At 40.2% G+C, this 13021-nt stretch overlaps 1 protein-coding gene across 5 annotated transcripts in view; it reads right to left on the bottom strand.

Annotated features, from left to right (window-relative positions):
- LOC124043758 (leucine-rich repeat flightless-interacting protein 2-like) overlaps positions 1 to 13021 on the bottom strand; it is a 66547-nt gene that overhangs the window by 12716 nt on the left and 40810 nt on the right. For all 5 annotated transcript variants that reach the window (XR_006840379.1, XM_046362688.1, XM_046362685.1 and 2 more), the window contains 2 exons: positions 6865 to 7017; positions 1460 to 1630 (listed from right to left, as the gene is read on the bottom strand). Coding sequence is in view for 4 of the 5 variants with exons in the window: in XM_046362688.1 (XP_046218644.1) it covers positions 1460 to 1630; positions 6865 to 7017 (324 nt within the window). In the remaining variant the exon portion in view is untranslated. The remainder of the gene's footprint in view (positions 1 to 1459; positions 1631 to 6864; positions 7018 to 13021) is intronic.

Genomic DNA, 13021 nt, shown 5'->3' with positions numbered 1-13021 from the left:
GATCGCCTAAATCCAAACAGCGTAATATATACACTGAACAAAAATATAAAAAAGGCAACATGCAACAATTTCAAAGATTACAGAGTTACAGGTAAGGAAATTAGTCAAATAAATTAATTAGGCCCTAATCTATGGATTTCCCATGACTGAGCAGGGGCGAAGACATGGGTGGGCATAGACCCACCCACTTGGGAGCTAGGTCAACCCACTCGGGAGCCAGGCACAGCCAATCAGAATTTGTTTCTTTCCCCACAAAAGTGTTTATTACAGACAATTTGCTGCTATAACAGCCTCTAATGTTCTGTGAAGAACATACAGATGAACACATTTTTAATTTGCAGGGGGGTGATTACATTAAATGTAATTATTAATTTCCAATGATTTACTGTCTGTATGGACTGGGTGCCGCTAGTATTCTTAAATAATATAATATTTGAGAACTAACAAAATCACCAAAATAAATAGCTCGACAGTCAGGGAGAATTGAAAATGACTAAAACTAATGAATTTAGCATTATTGATTTTGTTAATATGTTTGAGCAAAAGAACAAAGCCATGGCAAAATGTATAGAATTGCAGGAAATTAGCTTTAAAACTTTACACATTTCTCTGTTCCATGGCAGTATAGAATCACATAAAACGTGCTTTAAAAAAGGGCCAATTTCCACACTGTGAAAAAATGCCCTTGTAGTGTAAGAGCTGTTTGAAAAGACCACAGAATTTCAGCCTGCTATAGTGGGAGGAAGTTTTGGCCTTCATGATGACATCGACATACAGCAAATTAGTCAATAAACATAAGAAATAGAGATCCAAACCTCTCTGCCAAATGCCAACAGCTATTTTTTCAGTTTTCCCCTAGAATTTTTTTTATTTAGAAATTGCTCTTTGCTAAGCAGCTATTTGTTTCTTTATGACTTATAAAAAATATTAATAATCACATTAAGGTACTTCATTGTTAATGATTTGATATTGAGATAAAAACAGCTATAATTGACATTTAAAACTGAAACATTTTCTCATTTGCTTTAAAACAACATTTCACTCAGTTACATGGACATTTTTAGTGGCTTTACAAATAATATAAATACTTCTCTACACCAAGATGGGGACAGCTAAAATATTCTTTAAACATCAGCCGCGCTGACCATGCCCATTGCCACACCCCCTAAGCCCATTTTTGATCCAGAAAAACACCCAGGAAATTATTTCTTTACTGTTCATGTATATAATCCTCCATTACCGCATTGGTACAGGCAGCTATAGTTTCAAAAAGGCACCACTTGGCTAATGTCAGTTCCAGTTTTCGACTAATATCGCCCTCTTCTATAGCCTACCCCTTACTCTACTAACTTGGCCTCCTTTCCAGTCATCTTTCATCTTACTGTAATTGTATATTTCTCTTGATCTGGCCCTATCCTTCCTCTGCCTCTCCATCTCTCCCTCCTCATCTCTCCCATACCTTGGTCTTTGCATCGTACTCGCGGCGTGACTCGGACAGCAGCTCTTCCAGCTCCATGAGCGAGTCCTTCAGCCTATCTACCTGGTACATCAGGTTGTTCTTCTCATTGTCCAGCTGGGCGTTGGACACCATGGCCTTGCGGTACTTCTCCTCCACCTCCACAAGGGAATCCTAAAAGGAAGAGAAATGCCTGTTGCTGGTGTCATGACGTTGGCCTGTTGTGTGAGGTTGATGACACCCATAAATACCTTTCCCCTTCCCTCTCTCTCTACTCTACAGAGGGACTGTTGGAAAGCCTTTTCTTAACAGAGTTCGGGTAACATCAAAAGGGTGGTGAACAGTTGTCATCGGAGACATTATTACTGGATGATAGTTTGTCATCCTATCTTGGAAAGTCTACACATTATAGTTCAAATTCACATGGAATTGTTGTGCAATTTAAATGTTTAAATATGAAACTATTTGTGAACAGATGAAATGTAATTTTAGCTTCTAAATGAGAGAATTGGTTTACATAAGTGAACTAGGCTCAACTCAGTGGTCCAGCCCATGTGAACCGACATTGGTTGTGAACTATGAAACACGCCCTTCTCTCCCTACTACATAAGCCCTTTATGAAAATGTAACATTTGTGTTCCCGAGGACGACGGTCCATACCTTAAAAGGGCTAATATCAAACTACAGAACTAAGCCAACTTCAACGTGAGCTCAAAGTATGGCAACTTGGTATGAACTTTGAACTCTTATTCACTAAAGAAGTGATACCTCCTAGCCGTTGAGTTAATTTTTTTTAAACCTTTAACTAGGCAAGTCAGTTAAGAACAAATTCTTATTTTCAATGACAACCTAGGAACAGTGGGTTAACTGCCTGTTCAGGGGCAGAACGACAGATTTGTACCTTGTCAGCTCAGGGATTTGAACTTGCAACCTTCCCTTACTTGTCCAATGCTCTAACCACTAGGCTACCCAGCAGCAGCTGTAAATGTGGGCTAGGAAAGGACGGACAAAGTATCTGTCCTACCACAACGACGGTACTACAACGCATGCATAAGATTCTGTATTTACGATAGCTGCATTGCAGTCCGATAGAGACCTAAATTCCTTTCATTCAAAACCCAACCCCCTTTGTGTAACCAGCCATCATATCTGTACCGTCCGCTAGGGACGTTTTCTTTTATGACATAAGTCATCAATGTATGACCCATCCTGTGTATGTGTAATTTTGTGTGATTGTTTAGGTATTTAGTAAATAACACATTTTGTATTGCTGATTCAACTTGTTACCCAGGGTTCGTGAAGATAAATAATTCTACGACTTCAGATGAGACTGAATAAGGTGACGATTAAGAATTGACTGCTATTGATGTAAAATATGACCAGGTCTTTAAGAGTTTATTTGGAAGATAACAGCTCTATAAATATTATTTTGTGGTGCCCTGACTTTCTAGTTAATTACATGATTAGTTCAATCAGGTAATAGAGAAAATATTTTATATAATAGCATGTCATATCACTTAATCCAAGACACGACAGTGTATGCACATGGGAACACACATACGGACAACATGACAGACATACAGTAACAAACACTCACAAAAAAATGAATATACAAAATAACACCCCCATAACCAAAAAGGGGTATTGTATCAAGCGCTGCCACTTCCATTCTCTGTACTCATTCGGGTGGTTTCAACTGGGAGGAAAGGTCAGAAACGTAATAGAGAATGGAAAGAATTCCAAGGACATAATTCGTATTCAGGGAAATGATGTAAATGTTAGACCCGAGCAAAAGCTGTCCACTGCATGCCAGTGGGGTTATTGGGTGTGCTTCAATCTATAGCTAGACTCCATGAGTGATAAGTATAAGTATAATTTTGTCTAGTACTGTCTTTTTTCTAGCTAGGGCCAACTACTTTAAGTGCTGGCTGTGTTCCCAGTACCCTACTTGCCGTGTGAACTGCCGACTGCTCATAATATGCAAGTAGTTGACACATCAACTCGGATCAAGTGCCAGGGCAATTTGTGACTTGTTTTGGTAATCAGTGGCTGTATTGCAGGGGGAGTGGTTTAATCTCTTTTCTGAGTTTATATAACCAGCTTCTCAGGCTCCATCTCAGGAAGGAAAGAGGAAGGCATCCACACCACTCTCTCACTTGAGTATCTTACCTAGTCATTTACAGATTCTGTATTTAGCTCTTTTGTAGCTTTGTCAACTATGTGTGTGTTTTCTATACCTGTTCGCACCTCTACCTGAAGGCTTTATAGACATTCCCCACCCTTGGCTGCAACCCTTCTAATTTGTGTACCCTGCACAACCCATGTGGAATTCCAGATCTCTGGCAGCGTTTGAAACTGTCGATCTGCGGTCAAGAACGCCAAGTTAAACCTCTGCCTTCAGCCCCTTGAGTTTTTGGCTCTGATGGAGACATGGATCACCCCAGAAAACACACGGCTCTTTCTTCATCTGATTAGGTTGTTTTCTCTCAGTCTGAGAGCATCTGGTCGCGGTGTTGGCACAGGTCTACTCATTTCTCTTAAGCAGATATTATTTTTCCCCCTCTCTCACCTGTTCATCTCCTCATTTCAATTCCACCCGGTCTGTTGTCCACTGAAGCTTAACATTGTCATCTATCGCTCACCAGGTGCCCTTGGAGAGTTTCTCAATGAGCTTGACACCTTGATAAGCTCATTTCCTGACGACGGCTCACCGCTCTTCGTACTTTGTGACTTCAACCTCCAGATGTCTGCCTCGATTTAATTTCTTTCCAACACTCACTTTCCCCTCCTTGCACCGCACCCTTTCCCAATCCCTTCCAACTCACAAGGCAGGCAAGACACTTGGGAAAAAAAAAAAAAAATCAATTTAGCAGACGCTTTTATCCAAAGCGACTTACAGTCATGTGTGCATACATTCTACGTATGGGTGGTCCCGGGAATCGAACCCACTACCCTGGCGTTACAAGCGCCATGCTCTACCAACTGAGCTACAGAAGGACCCACTTGACACTCATCTTCTCCCATCTGGAGTACTGCAACTCACTGTTGGCTGGGCTCCCCGCTTGTGCCATTAAAGACCTGCAACTTATCCCCCAATGGTTGAAACAGCTTCCCACTGAAGCTAGGACAGCAGAGTCCCTGCCAATCTTCTGAAAACATCTACCTCTACCCCTCCTGTACTCCCTGTTCACTGACGACTGCATTGCCCCCCCTCCAATGTTGTCAACTATGCATATTCACTTTAACTCTACCTACATGTACATACTATCTCAACTAACCGGTGCCGCCGCACATTGACTCTGTACCGGCACCCCCCTGTGGGTGTGTGTGTGTGTGTATGCATCGTTATTTTTTACTGCTGCTCTTTAATTACTTCTCTTATTAACCATAATTTTTGAAACTGCACTGTTGGTTAGGGGCTCATAAGTAAGCATTTACATTTACGGTCTACAACTGTTGTATTCGGCATGTGACTAATAACATTTGATTTTAGTCTGGATAAGAGCATCTGCTAAATGTTATTGAATTTGATATCAGGACGGCATAACTTGTTGACTGATTTGAAAGGAAGCTGAAAAATATATGGGAAAAGATAGGCAAGCCATCTAGCCTGACAAGAACACTATAAATGTGGCACTTGTCGCAAGTTTTTATACTGCCAAATATCCTACTGATCTGGACTTTCAACATCACTAGACAGAAATCACAGAGCATCTATTACAATTAGAGGGGTCCCAGCCTCAGGAAACCATTTAATAGCAAGGTAGGAGTCTAAAACTATCTATAGTTGAAATGGGATAGGTAAGAAAATAAGTCTAAAACGTCCATTAACCTGTCTAGGACTGGGGTTCCCTCCCAGCCAATTAAATTGCAGGGCGCCAAATACAAAATCAACAGAAATCTCATTAATCAAATTTCTCAAACAAGTATTAGGCACCATTTTAAAAGATAAAATTCGCGATAATCCAGACAGTGTCTGATTTCAAAAATTCTGTACAGCGAAAGCTCCACAAACGATTATGTTCGGTCACCATCAACTCAGAGAAACCCAGCCATTTTTTCAGCCAAAGAGATGAGTCACAAAAAGCACAAAGATGAAAATGAATCACTAACCTTTGATGATCTTCATCAGATGACACTCATAGGACTTCATATTACACAATACATGTATGTTTTGTTCGATAAAGTTCATATTTATATCCAAAAATCTTATTTTACATTGGCGTGTTACGTTCAGTAGTTCTAAAACATGCAGTGATATTGCAGAGAGCCACATGAATTCACAAAAATACTCATAATAAATGATGAAAATACAACTATTATACATTAAACATTAGATACATTTCTCCTTAATGCAACCGCTGTCAGATTTCAAAAAAACTTGACGGAAAAATCAATCTGAGAACGGCGCTCAGAGCCCAAACCAGCCAGAGAAATACCCGCCATGTTGGGTAGTCAACATTATTCATAAATAGCATTAGAAATATTCACTTACCTTTGATGATCTTCATCAGATTGCACTCCCAGCAATCGCAGTTCAACAATAAATGCTTGTTTTGTTCGATAATGTCCATTTATGTCCAATAACTTCTTTTGTTAGGGCGTTTGGTAAACAAATCCAAAAGCGCAATCTGGTCCATTCGGACGAAACATTCAAAAAGTTACATTACAGGTCGAAGAAACTTGTCAAACTAAGTATAGATTCAATCTTTAGGATGTTTTTATCATAAAAGTTCAATAATGTTCCAACCCGGGGAATTCGATTGTCTGTAGAAAAGGAATGGAACAAAAGCTACCTCTCAAGTGAAAGCGTGTGACTGAGAATGAGGCTGTAGGCAGACCCCTTAGTCAAACAGCTCCCATCCAGCCCCCCTTCACATGAGATGCCTGAAACAACAGTCTAAAAACGGTTGACATCTAGTGGAAGCCTTAGGAATTGCAAAATAACTGATATCCCACTGTCTATTCGATAGGGGCGAGTTCAAAAACTACAAACCTCAGATTTCCCACTTCCAGTTTGGATTTTTTTCCTGAGGATTTTGCCTGCCATATGAGTTGTTATACTCACAGACATCATTCAAACAGACATCATAGAAACTTCAGAGTGTTTTCTATCCAATACTACTAATAATAATAAGCATATATTTGCATCTGGGACTGAGTAGGAGGCAGTTCCACATCACACTCCACATTTTGGATCTGATCCTTCAGCTCATGAATCTCCTGGGGTGAAGAGCATGGAAGGGGTGAGGAAAGAGACAGAAGCATGCTGCGACAGGGTTGATAGATGAAGTGATGAGCACAATGATAGGTAGAGAACAACATCTGCAGAGCAGTGTGTGTTGTACAGGTATGGGCTCTTAAAAAGTGGACGTGAGAGGGTGCTAGAACACCCATGGCTTTCTTACCTTGATCTCTAGTATGGAGGTCTCTGTGTCGCCAGTCATCGACAATTCGCCACTTCCTCTCCGGGAGGAAGACCCGCTGAGTGAAGCGAGGGTAGCTGCCGTTAGAGTGGAAGCAGATTGAGATCCCTTTTCCAGGAAATCTCTGTCCTCCACCTGGGAACAAAGGGGACATACTGATATAAATCGGGACCGCATCATGCCTTTAAAAGGGGCAAAGTGCCATGGATTCACAAGGAATGGGGGAAAAAAAACACCGACTCTTCTGCCACAAGACTGCACTCAATTTCCCCATCACATCTTTACCTTTCTCCACTTTGGCCAATCACATTATCCCTCCAAAGCATTGGGGACAATCCGCAGTCTTCCCATCCAATCATAAACCACAAGCAGTTTAAATGCTGTTGCAACAACAATTGCTTGGTAAGTTAAGAGTGCATGCCTAATTGTCAGACTGGTCTGTGAACTTCAGAGGCTTGCATTGTTCATATCTGTCACAACAACAACTGACATATTACTACATATGGAATATTGTAAGTCGCTCTGGATAAGAGCGTCTGCTAAATGACTTAAATGTAAATGTAAAACTGTCCTTAGTATTAGACATGCTATGTTAGTCATATTGTTCACTTCCCATGCCTATCAAATCAGCATCAATACTGGTTACAGGAGTTCTTGGAAAATAGTTTAGTCAAAAGTAGTTCTAGTCCACGACACCATATTGTTTTTAGTCCCATTTATCCCATTCTACAACACTAATTTGCACACTATCCAACTTTAAGCTATATAATTGCAATTTATATTTTTTATTCACTAGTGCCAGTGTTGACATCTCATTAGTTCTAAAAGCACTTTCTAAGGTCTCCTCTTTCCCATCTTGCCAATGACCATACAATCCAGGTCAGACAGTGGTTACTCTCTCTAGGTCTACCCTCCAACTCCACACGAAAGCAGACAGTCCCTCTGTGAGAGTTGAGACCATACTGCCATGACTCTGGGAAGGCAGTGCCGCCCCACTCACATCGGATAAATTGTGGATGGTCATGTGACCCAGGTCCTCCTGGCAGGCTACTGCAGGTGGCCGAGCAGGAAGCTGCAGTCATCATAGTGGCCCACTAGAGGGCGGAATGCCACAGGGTATATTTCAGGGAGGTCACTTTCTCTCACATGCACATAAACACAGAGCTCTCTATATAGCCCAATACTCGTGTATAGCCACATACACGTGTATATTGCCTCTTTCCAACCAGAACACACAATAAATGGCTAAACTGAGAATGTGTAAAATGGACTCTAGGAACAAGGATCAGCCTACAGCTGTATAGAGTAATGAGCATCCCAGACAGTATATACAGTAGCCCACATACAAAAGGATTCCTGTAAAGAAATAATTTAAAGTTTGATGATATGTATAAAGGTAGGATGACTCAGCATACCAGACATCAACTAGTCTTCATATTCTTGCCACTGGTTAATAGAATATTTGCCCTGAGTTGACAATTTAAACAAGTTGCTTTTCTGGGCAACCTCTCAACACAATAAGAGTTACAACAGAAGGCTGAACTGGGTTGCAGACATCACTTTCTCTGTAACAATTATAATCTCCATCTGAAAGATGGCAGTTATCTATTTATCTACTTATATCCCTGTTGTGTCAAACAAAACCCAATCACAAAAGGCACAGGGCAATCGCTGAGATTTATTTTGGCATGACGCAGCATAACCCTGTAATGCTTTGCCAATCACCACAAACAAATTACCCAAAGGCCTTTGAGATGGTAGTTATTGTGAAATATGGCTGCAATCTACTATGGTTGATGACTGACCTTCCGATTCTCAATTAATTCCTTATGGACAGAACAAGCAAATCAGGAGCCAAATTGTCAATGCCATAGACATAATTCAAATCAAATTTTATTTGTCACATACACATGGTTAGCAGATGTTAATGCGAGTGTAGCGAAATGCTTGTGCTTCTAGTTCCGACAATGCAGTAATAACCAACAAGTAATCTAACTAACAATTCCAAAACTACTGTCTTATACACAGTGTAAGGGGATAAAGAATATGTACATAAAGATATATGAATGAGTGATGGTACAGAGCAGCATAGGCAAGATACAGTAGATGGTATCGAGTACAGTATATACATATGAGATGAGTATGTAAACAAAGTGGCATAGTTAAAGTGGCTAGTGATACATGTAATACATAAGGATGCAGTCGATGATATAGAGTACAGTATATACATATGCATATGAGATGAATAATGTAGGGTATGTAACATTATATTAGGTAGCATTGTTTAAAGTGGCTAGTGATATATTGCCCATCATTTCCCATCATTGAATTGCAATGGACAAAGACTTTAGGAGATATGTGGAGAGAGCATTGGACTAGTAACTGAAAGGTTGCAAGATCGAATCCCCGAGCTGACAAGGTAAAAATCTGTCGTTCTGCCTCTGAACAAGGCAGTTAACCCACTGTTCCTAGGCAGCCATTAAAAATAAGAATTTGTTCTCAACTGACTCACCCACCAGCATCAATGTGCACACACACAAGAACGCACACACACACACACACACACACACACACACACACACACACACACACACACACACACACACGTGATACGCATAACGTCACAAACCCTGCTGCTGCGGTCATTCAATGGACATTGGCATATGTTCTTCAAAGAGAGGATATGGTAAGGAGAGAAATAATGTTGACCAAGCTACTGAAAATAGGCCCTTAACAAGACTGAGCGTTTGATTCTTATTAAAAGAGATGGAGACCAGACAGGCTTCTTTAGGAAACTTTCTGAATGGACACACACCGAGTATAGAAAACATTAAGAACACCTGCTCTCTCCATGAAAAACTGGCCAGGTGAATCCAAGTGAAAGTGATGATCTCTTATTGATATTGCTTGTTAAATCCACTTTAAAAATCAGTGTAGATGAAGGGGCGGAGACAGGTTAAAGAAGGATTTTTAAGTCTTGAGAAAATTTGGACAGACTGTGTGTGTGTGTGTGTGCCATTTAGATGTTCAGTCAAATAATTTAAACTTGAAGAGTTGATTATTTGAAATCATCTGTGTCGTGCTAGCAGGGCTGCAAAGGGCCGGAAACTTTCAGGTAAATTTCCGGCACAAACACAAGGACAACAGACACACTGGTCTCTACATTACAGATGAGCTGAAGGCAGTCAATGACCTTGGACCACACAAGGCATCTGGTGACCGACAATACTGCAAACATGAAGGCTGCTTGGTCTAAAGTGGAGGAGTCCTACCCTCACATCACACCCATTGGCTGTGCTGCTCATGCATTGAATCTGCTCCTCAAGGATATCATGGCACTGAAAACAATGGATACACTCTACAAGAGAGCCAAGGAAAAGGTTAGGTATGTGAAGGGTCATCAAGTTATAGCAGCAATCGACCTCACCAAGCAAAATGAGAAGAATAAGAGCACCACATTGAATCTGCCCAGAAACACCTGTTGGGGTGATGTTGACATCATGTTTGACAGTCTTCTGGAGGGGGAAGGAGTCTCCCCAAGATCTGGCCATATCACAGTCTGCCAATATGGACAGCCCCATCAAGAGGATTCTGAAACCTATAGCAGTAGCCATTGCACAGATTGAGGGGCCTAGGCTACTATTCTACGTGGCAGGGATTGGAAGGCGGATTTTTTTTGGTCTTGCTTAGGACAGCATATCAGCCAGGACCGAGCCTGATCACCATTGATTAGTCTAGAAATTAAGAAAAGATTCCATATCAAATTATACCATGCCAGGTTGGAGAGGATTGGCGCATTGTCCATTTGAGACAACATTAGCACATTTTAGGCTCAGAGCCAGAACAACCTCTACTGCTGTTGAATAATTAATGATGTCAGAGTCATCCAAACATTAAAAGACAGATTTATTTATTTGCTAGCAAGCGATGAAAATGTGTATTGTATAAAAGAAAGTCCACACCAACGTTTTGTTTTTACTATAGTGCCATAGCCTATAGCGGTCTGCACCCCCGCACATCTAGCAGATTAGCTGCTTGTGTATCAAAAGACAGTTGGAAAGAGGAGGAGCTGTAGAAGGTTTAGACAGACTAAGTAAGCAAAACAATTGCTTATAATCATTAGAAAACACTCCAGCTATTAGGTAAAGTTTATCTACATGAAGATCAAGCTAAAAACTTTTAAAAATAACCCTATTAAACAGTTTTGACAGTAATTTTATGTTCATGACAGCGTTCATCCATAACCGTCGGTTATTCAATTACTGTCACAGCCCTGACTAACGGATAACTTTTTCTGCCTTCTGTAAGTTTAAGAAACATTTCCCTGAGAATCCATTACCAAAAACCAACATATCTAACCTCTCCCTCATGAGAGAGAAGATAAAGTTCACAGAAGTAACAAGTAAATATAGATCTATCAATTAGTTAATGTGTTTACTGATGTCAATTAAGTGATTAAAACTAGAAATTCCATTACCAAAATCAGTTACGGAATTTCTGATTAAATCTGAATGGAATTTGCTATCATAGTAGTCACAAACCACAGTAGGGTTCACAAGTTTGGATAACACATCAAAGAAGAGTACAGTTCAGCACAGTAGAGTTCAGTACTATAAATGTACTCTACTCTTCTGTAGCTGTACTCTACTATATTTTGATGTCCAAACTAGTGAAACAGACTATGATTGGTTCAGATTTTATTTTATTAAAATAGCTAGTGTGTAGAATAATACCCAAATATGCAAAGTAGGATATTACATATTTCTACCTTTGTGTACCTATTTATGACACATCACCATGAAGAGAAAGACATTCATATCCATAATTATGTATTTCTGTGTAGTACAGATCAGGGACCCATGATGAAATTCCATTACCGCAATTCCGTTAACTAGTGTAAATCCAATTCATTTACTGTAGTTCAATTTTGTCAATGTGTCGTGTCACAGTAACACCCCATTATTTCAGAAGACATAGTTGAATCTTAATTTGGAAAAGATCGTTTTTGGAAAACGTGGACACAAAAACAGGAGTTTTCTGTTACCAAACTTTGCATCTGCACATTTCTTCCATTACATGTTATTCTGTGAAATGTTCAGGTGTAAATTGTGAATGGTAGTCAGTTGTATGGCTTGTTAAACTTTGAAATCAATGGTTTTTGTTTGGCATACATTTTAAGTGAAAAATCAGTCTCAGAGCAATTCTGTTACACAATGGGAGTCCTACACGAGAACTGGAGCCGATGACCCTTCGAGACCAACTATGCACTGTCCTCATATAAAAAGCCCTGCAGGGGTGGGATGTCATACACACACAAAACAACATTACATTCTTCGAGGCAGTGCTCTCAGATCATGCTTGCTAGTCCACATGATTGACAATCATAGCCGATTTTCTCCAGTGCAGTTACTTCTCCAATAAAATAGGAACAGCCAAAAGTGAAGTGATTGCTGCTATACAGTAAGTTTGATCAGAACGTCTTGTTTACCAGAGTGGCTTATTATTAAGAACTCATGTTGAACATGTTTTATTTAGTTGACTGTAGGGAAAGTGTGTGTTACAGCTGGCATATACAGTGCATTCAGACCCCTAGACTTTTTCCAAATGTTGTTACGTTACAGCCTTATTCTAAAATTGATTAAATAAAAAAATCTCCATAATGACAAAGCAAAACAGGTTTAGACATGTTTGCAAATGTAATATATATATATATATAAGTACTCAGACCCTTTGCTATGAGACTCGATATTGAGCTCAGTTGCATCCTGTTTCCATTGATCATCCTTGAGATGTTACTACAACTTGGAATCCACCTGTGGTAAATTCAATTAGTTGGACATGATTTGGAAAGGCACACAGTATAGGATGACTATTTAAGGTCCCATAGTTGACAGGCATGTCAGAGCAAAAACCAAGCCACGAGGTCAAAGGAATTTTCCGTAGAGCGCCGAGACATGATTGTATTGAGGCACAGATCTGTGGAAAGGTGCAAAACGTGTCTGCAGCATTCAAGGTTCCCAAGTACACAGTGGCCTCCATTTTTAAAATGGAATAAGTTTGGAACTACTAAGACTTCCAAGAGCTGGTCGCCCGACAGAACTGAGCAATAGGGGGAGAAGGGCCTTGGTCAGGGAGGTGA

Source organism: Oncorhynchus gorbuscha, linkage group LG09 (assembly GCF_021184085.1).
Source record: "Oncorhynchus gorbuscha isolate QuinsamMale2020 ecotype Even-year linkage group LG09, OgorEven_v1.0, whole genome shotgun sequence".
NCBI lineage: Eukaryota > Metazoa > Chordata > Actinopteri > Salmoniformes > Salmonidae > Oncorhynchus > Oncorhynchus gorbuscha.
This window is presented reverse-complemented; position numbering and strand designations above follow the sequence as displayed.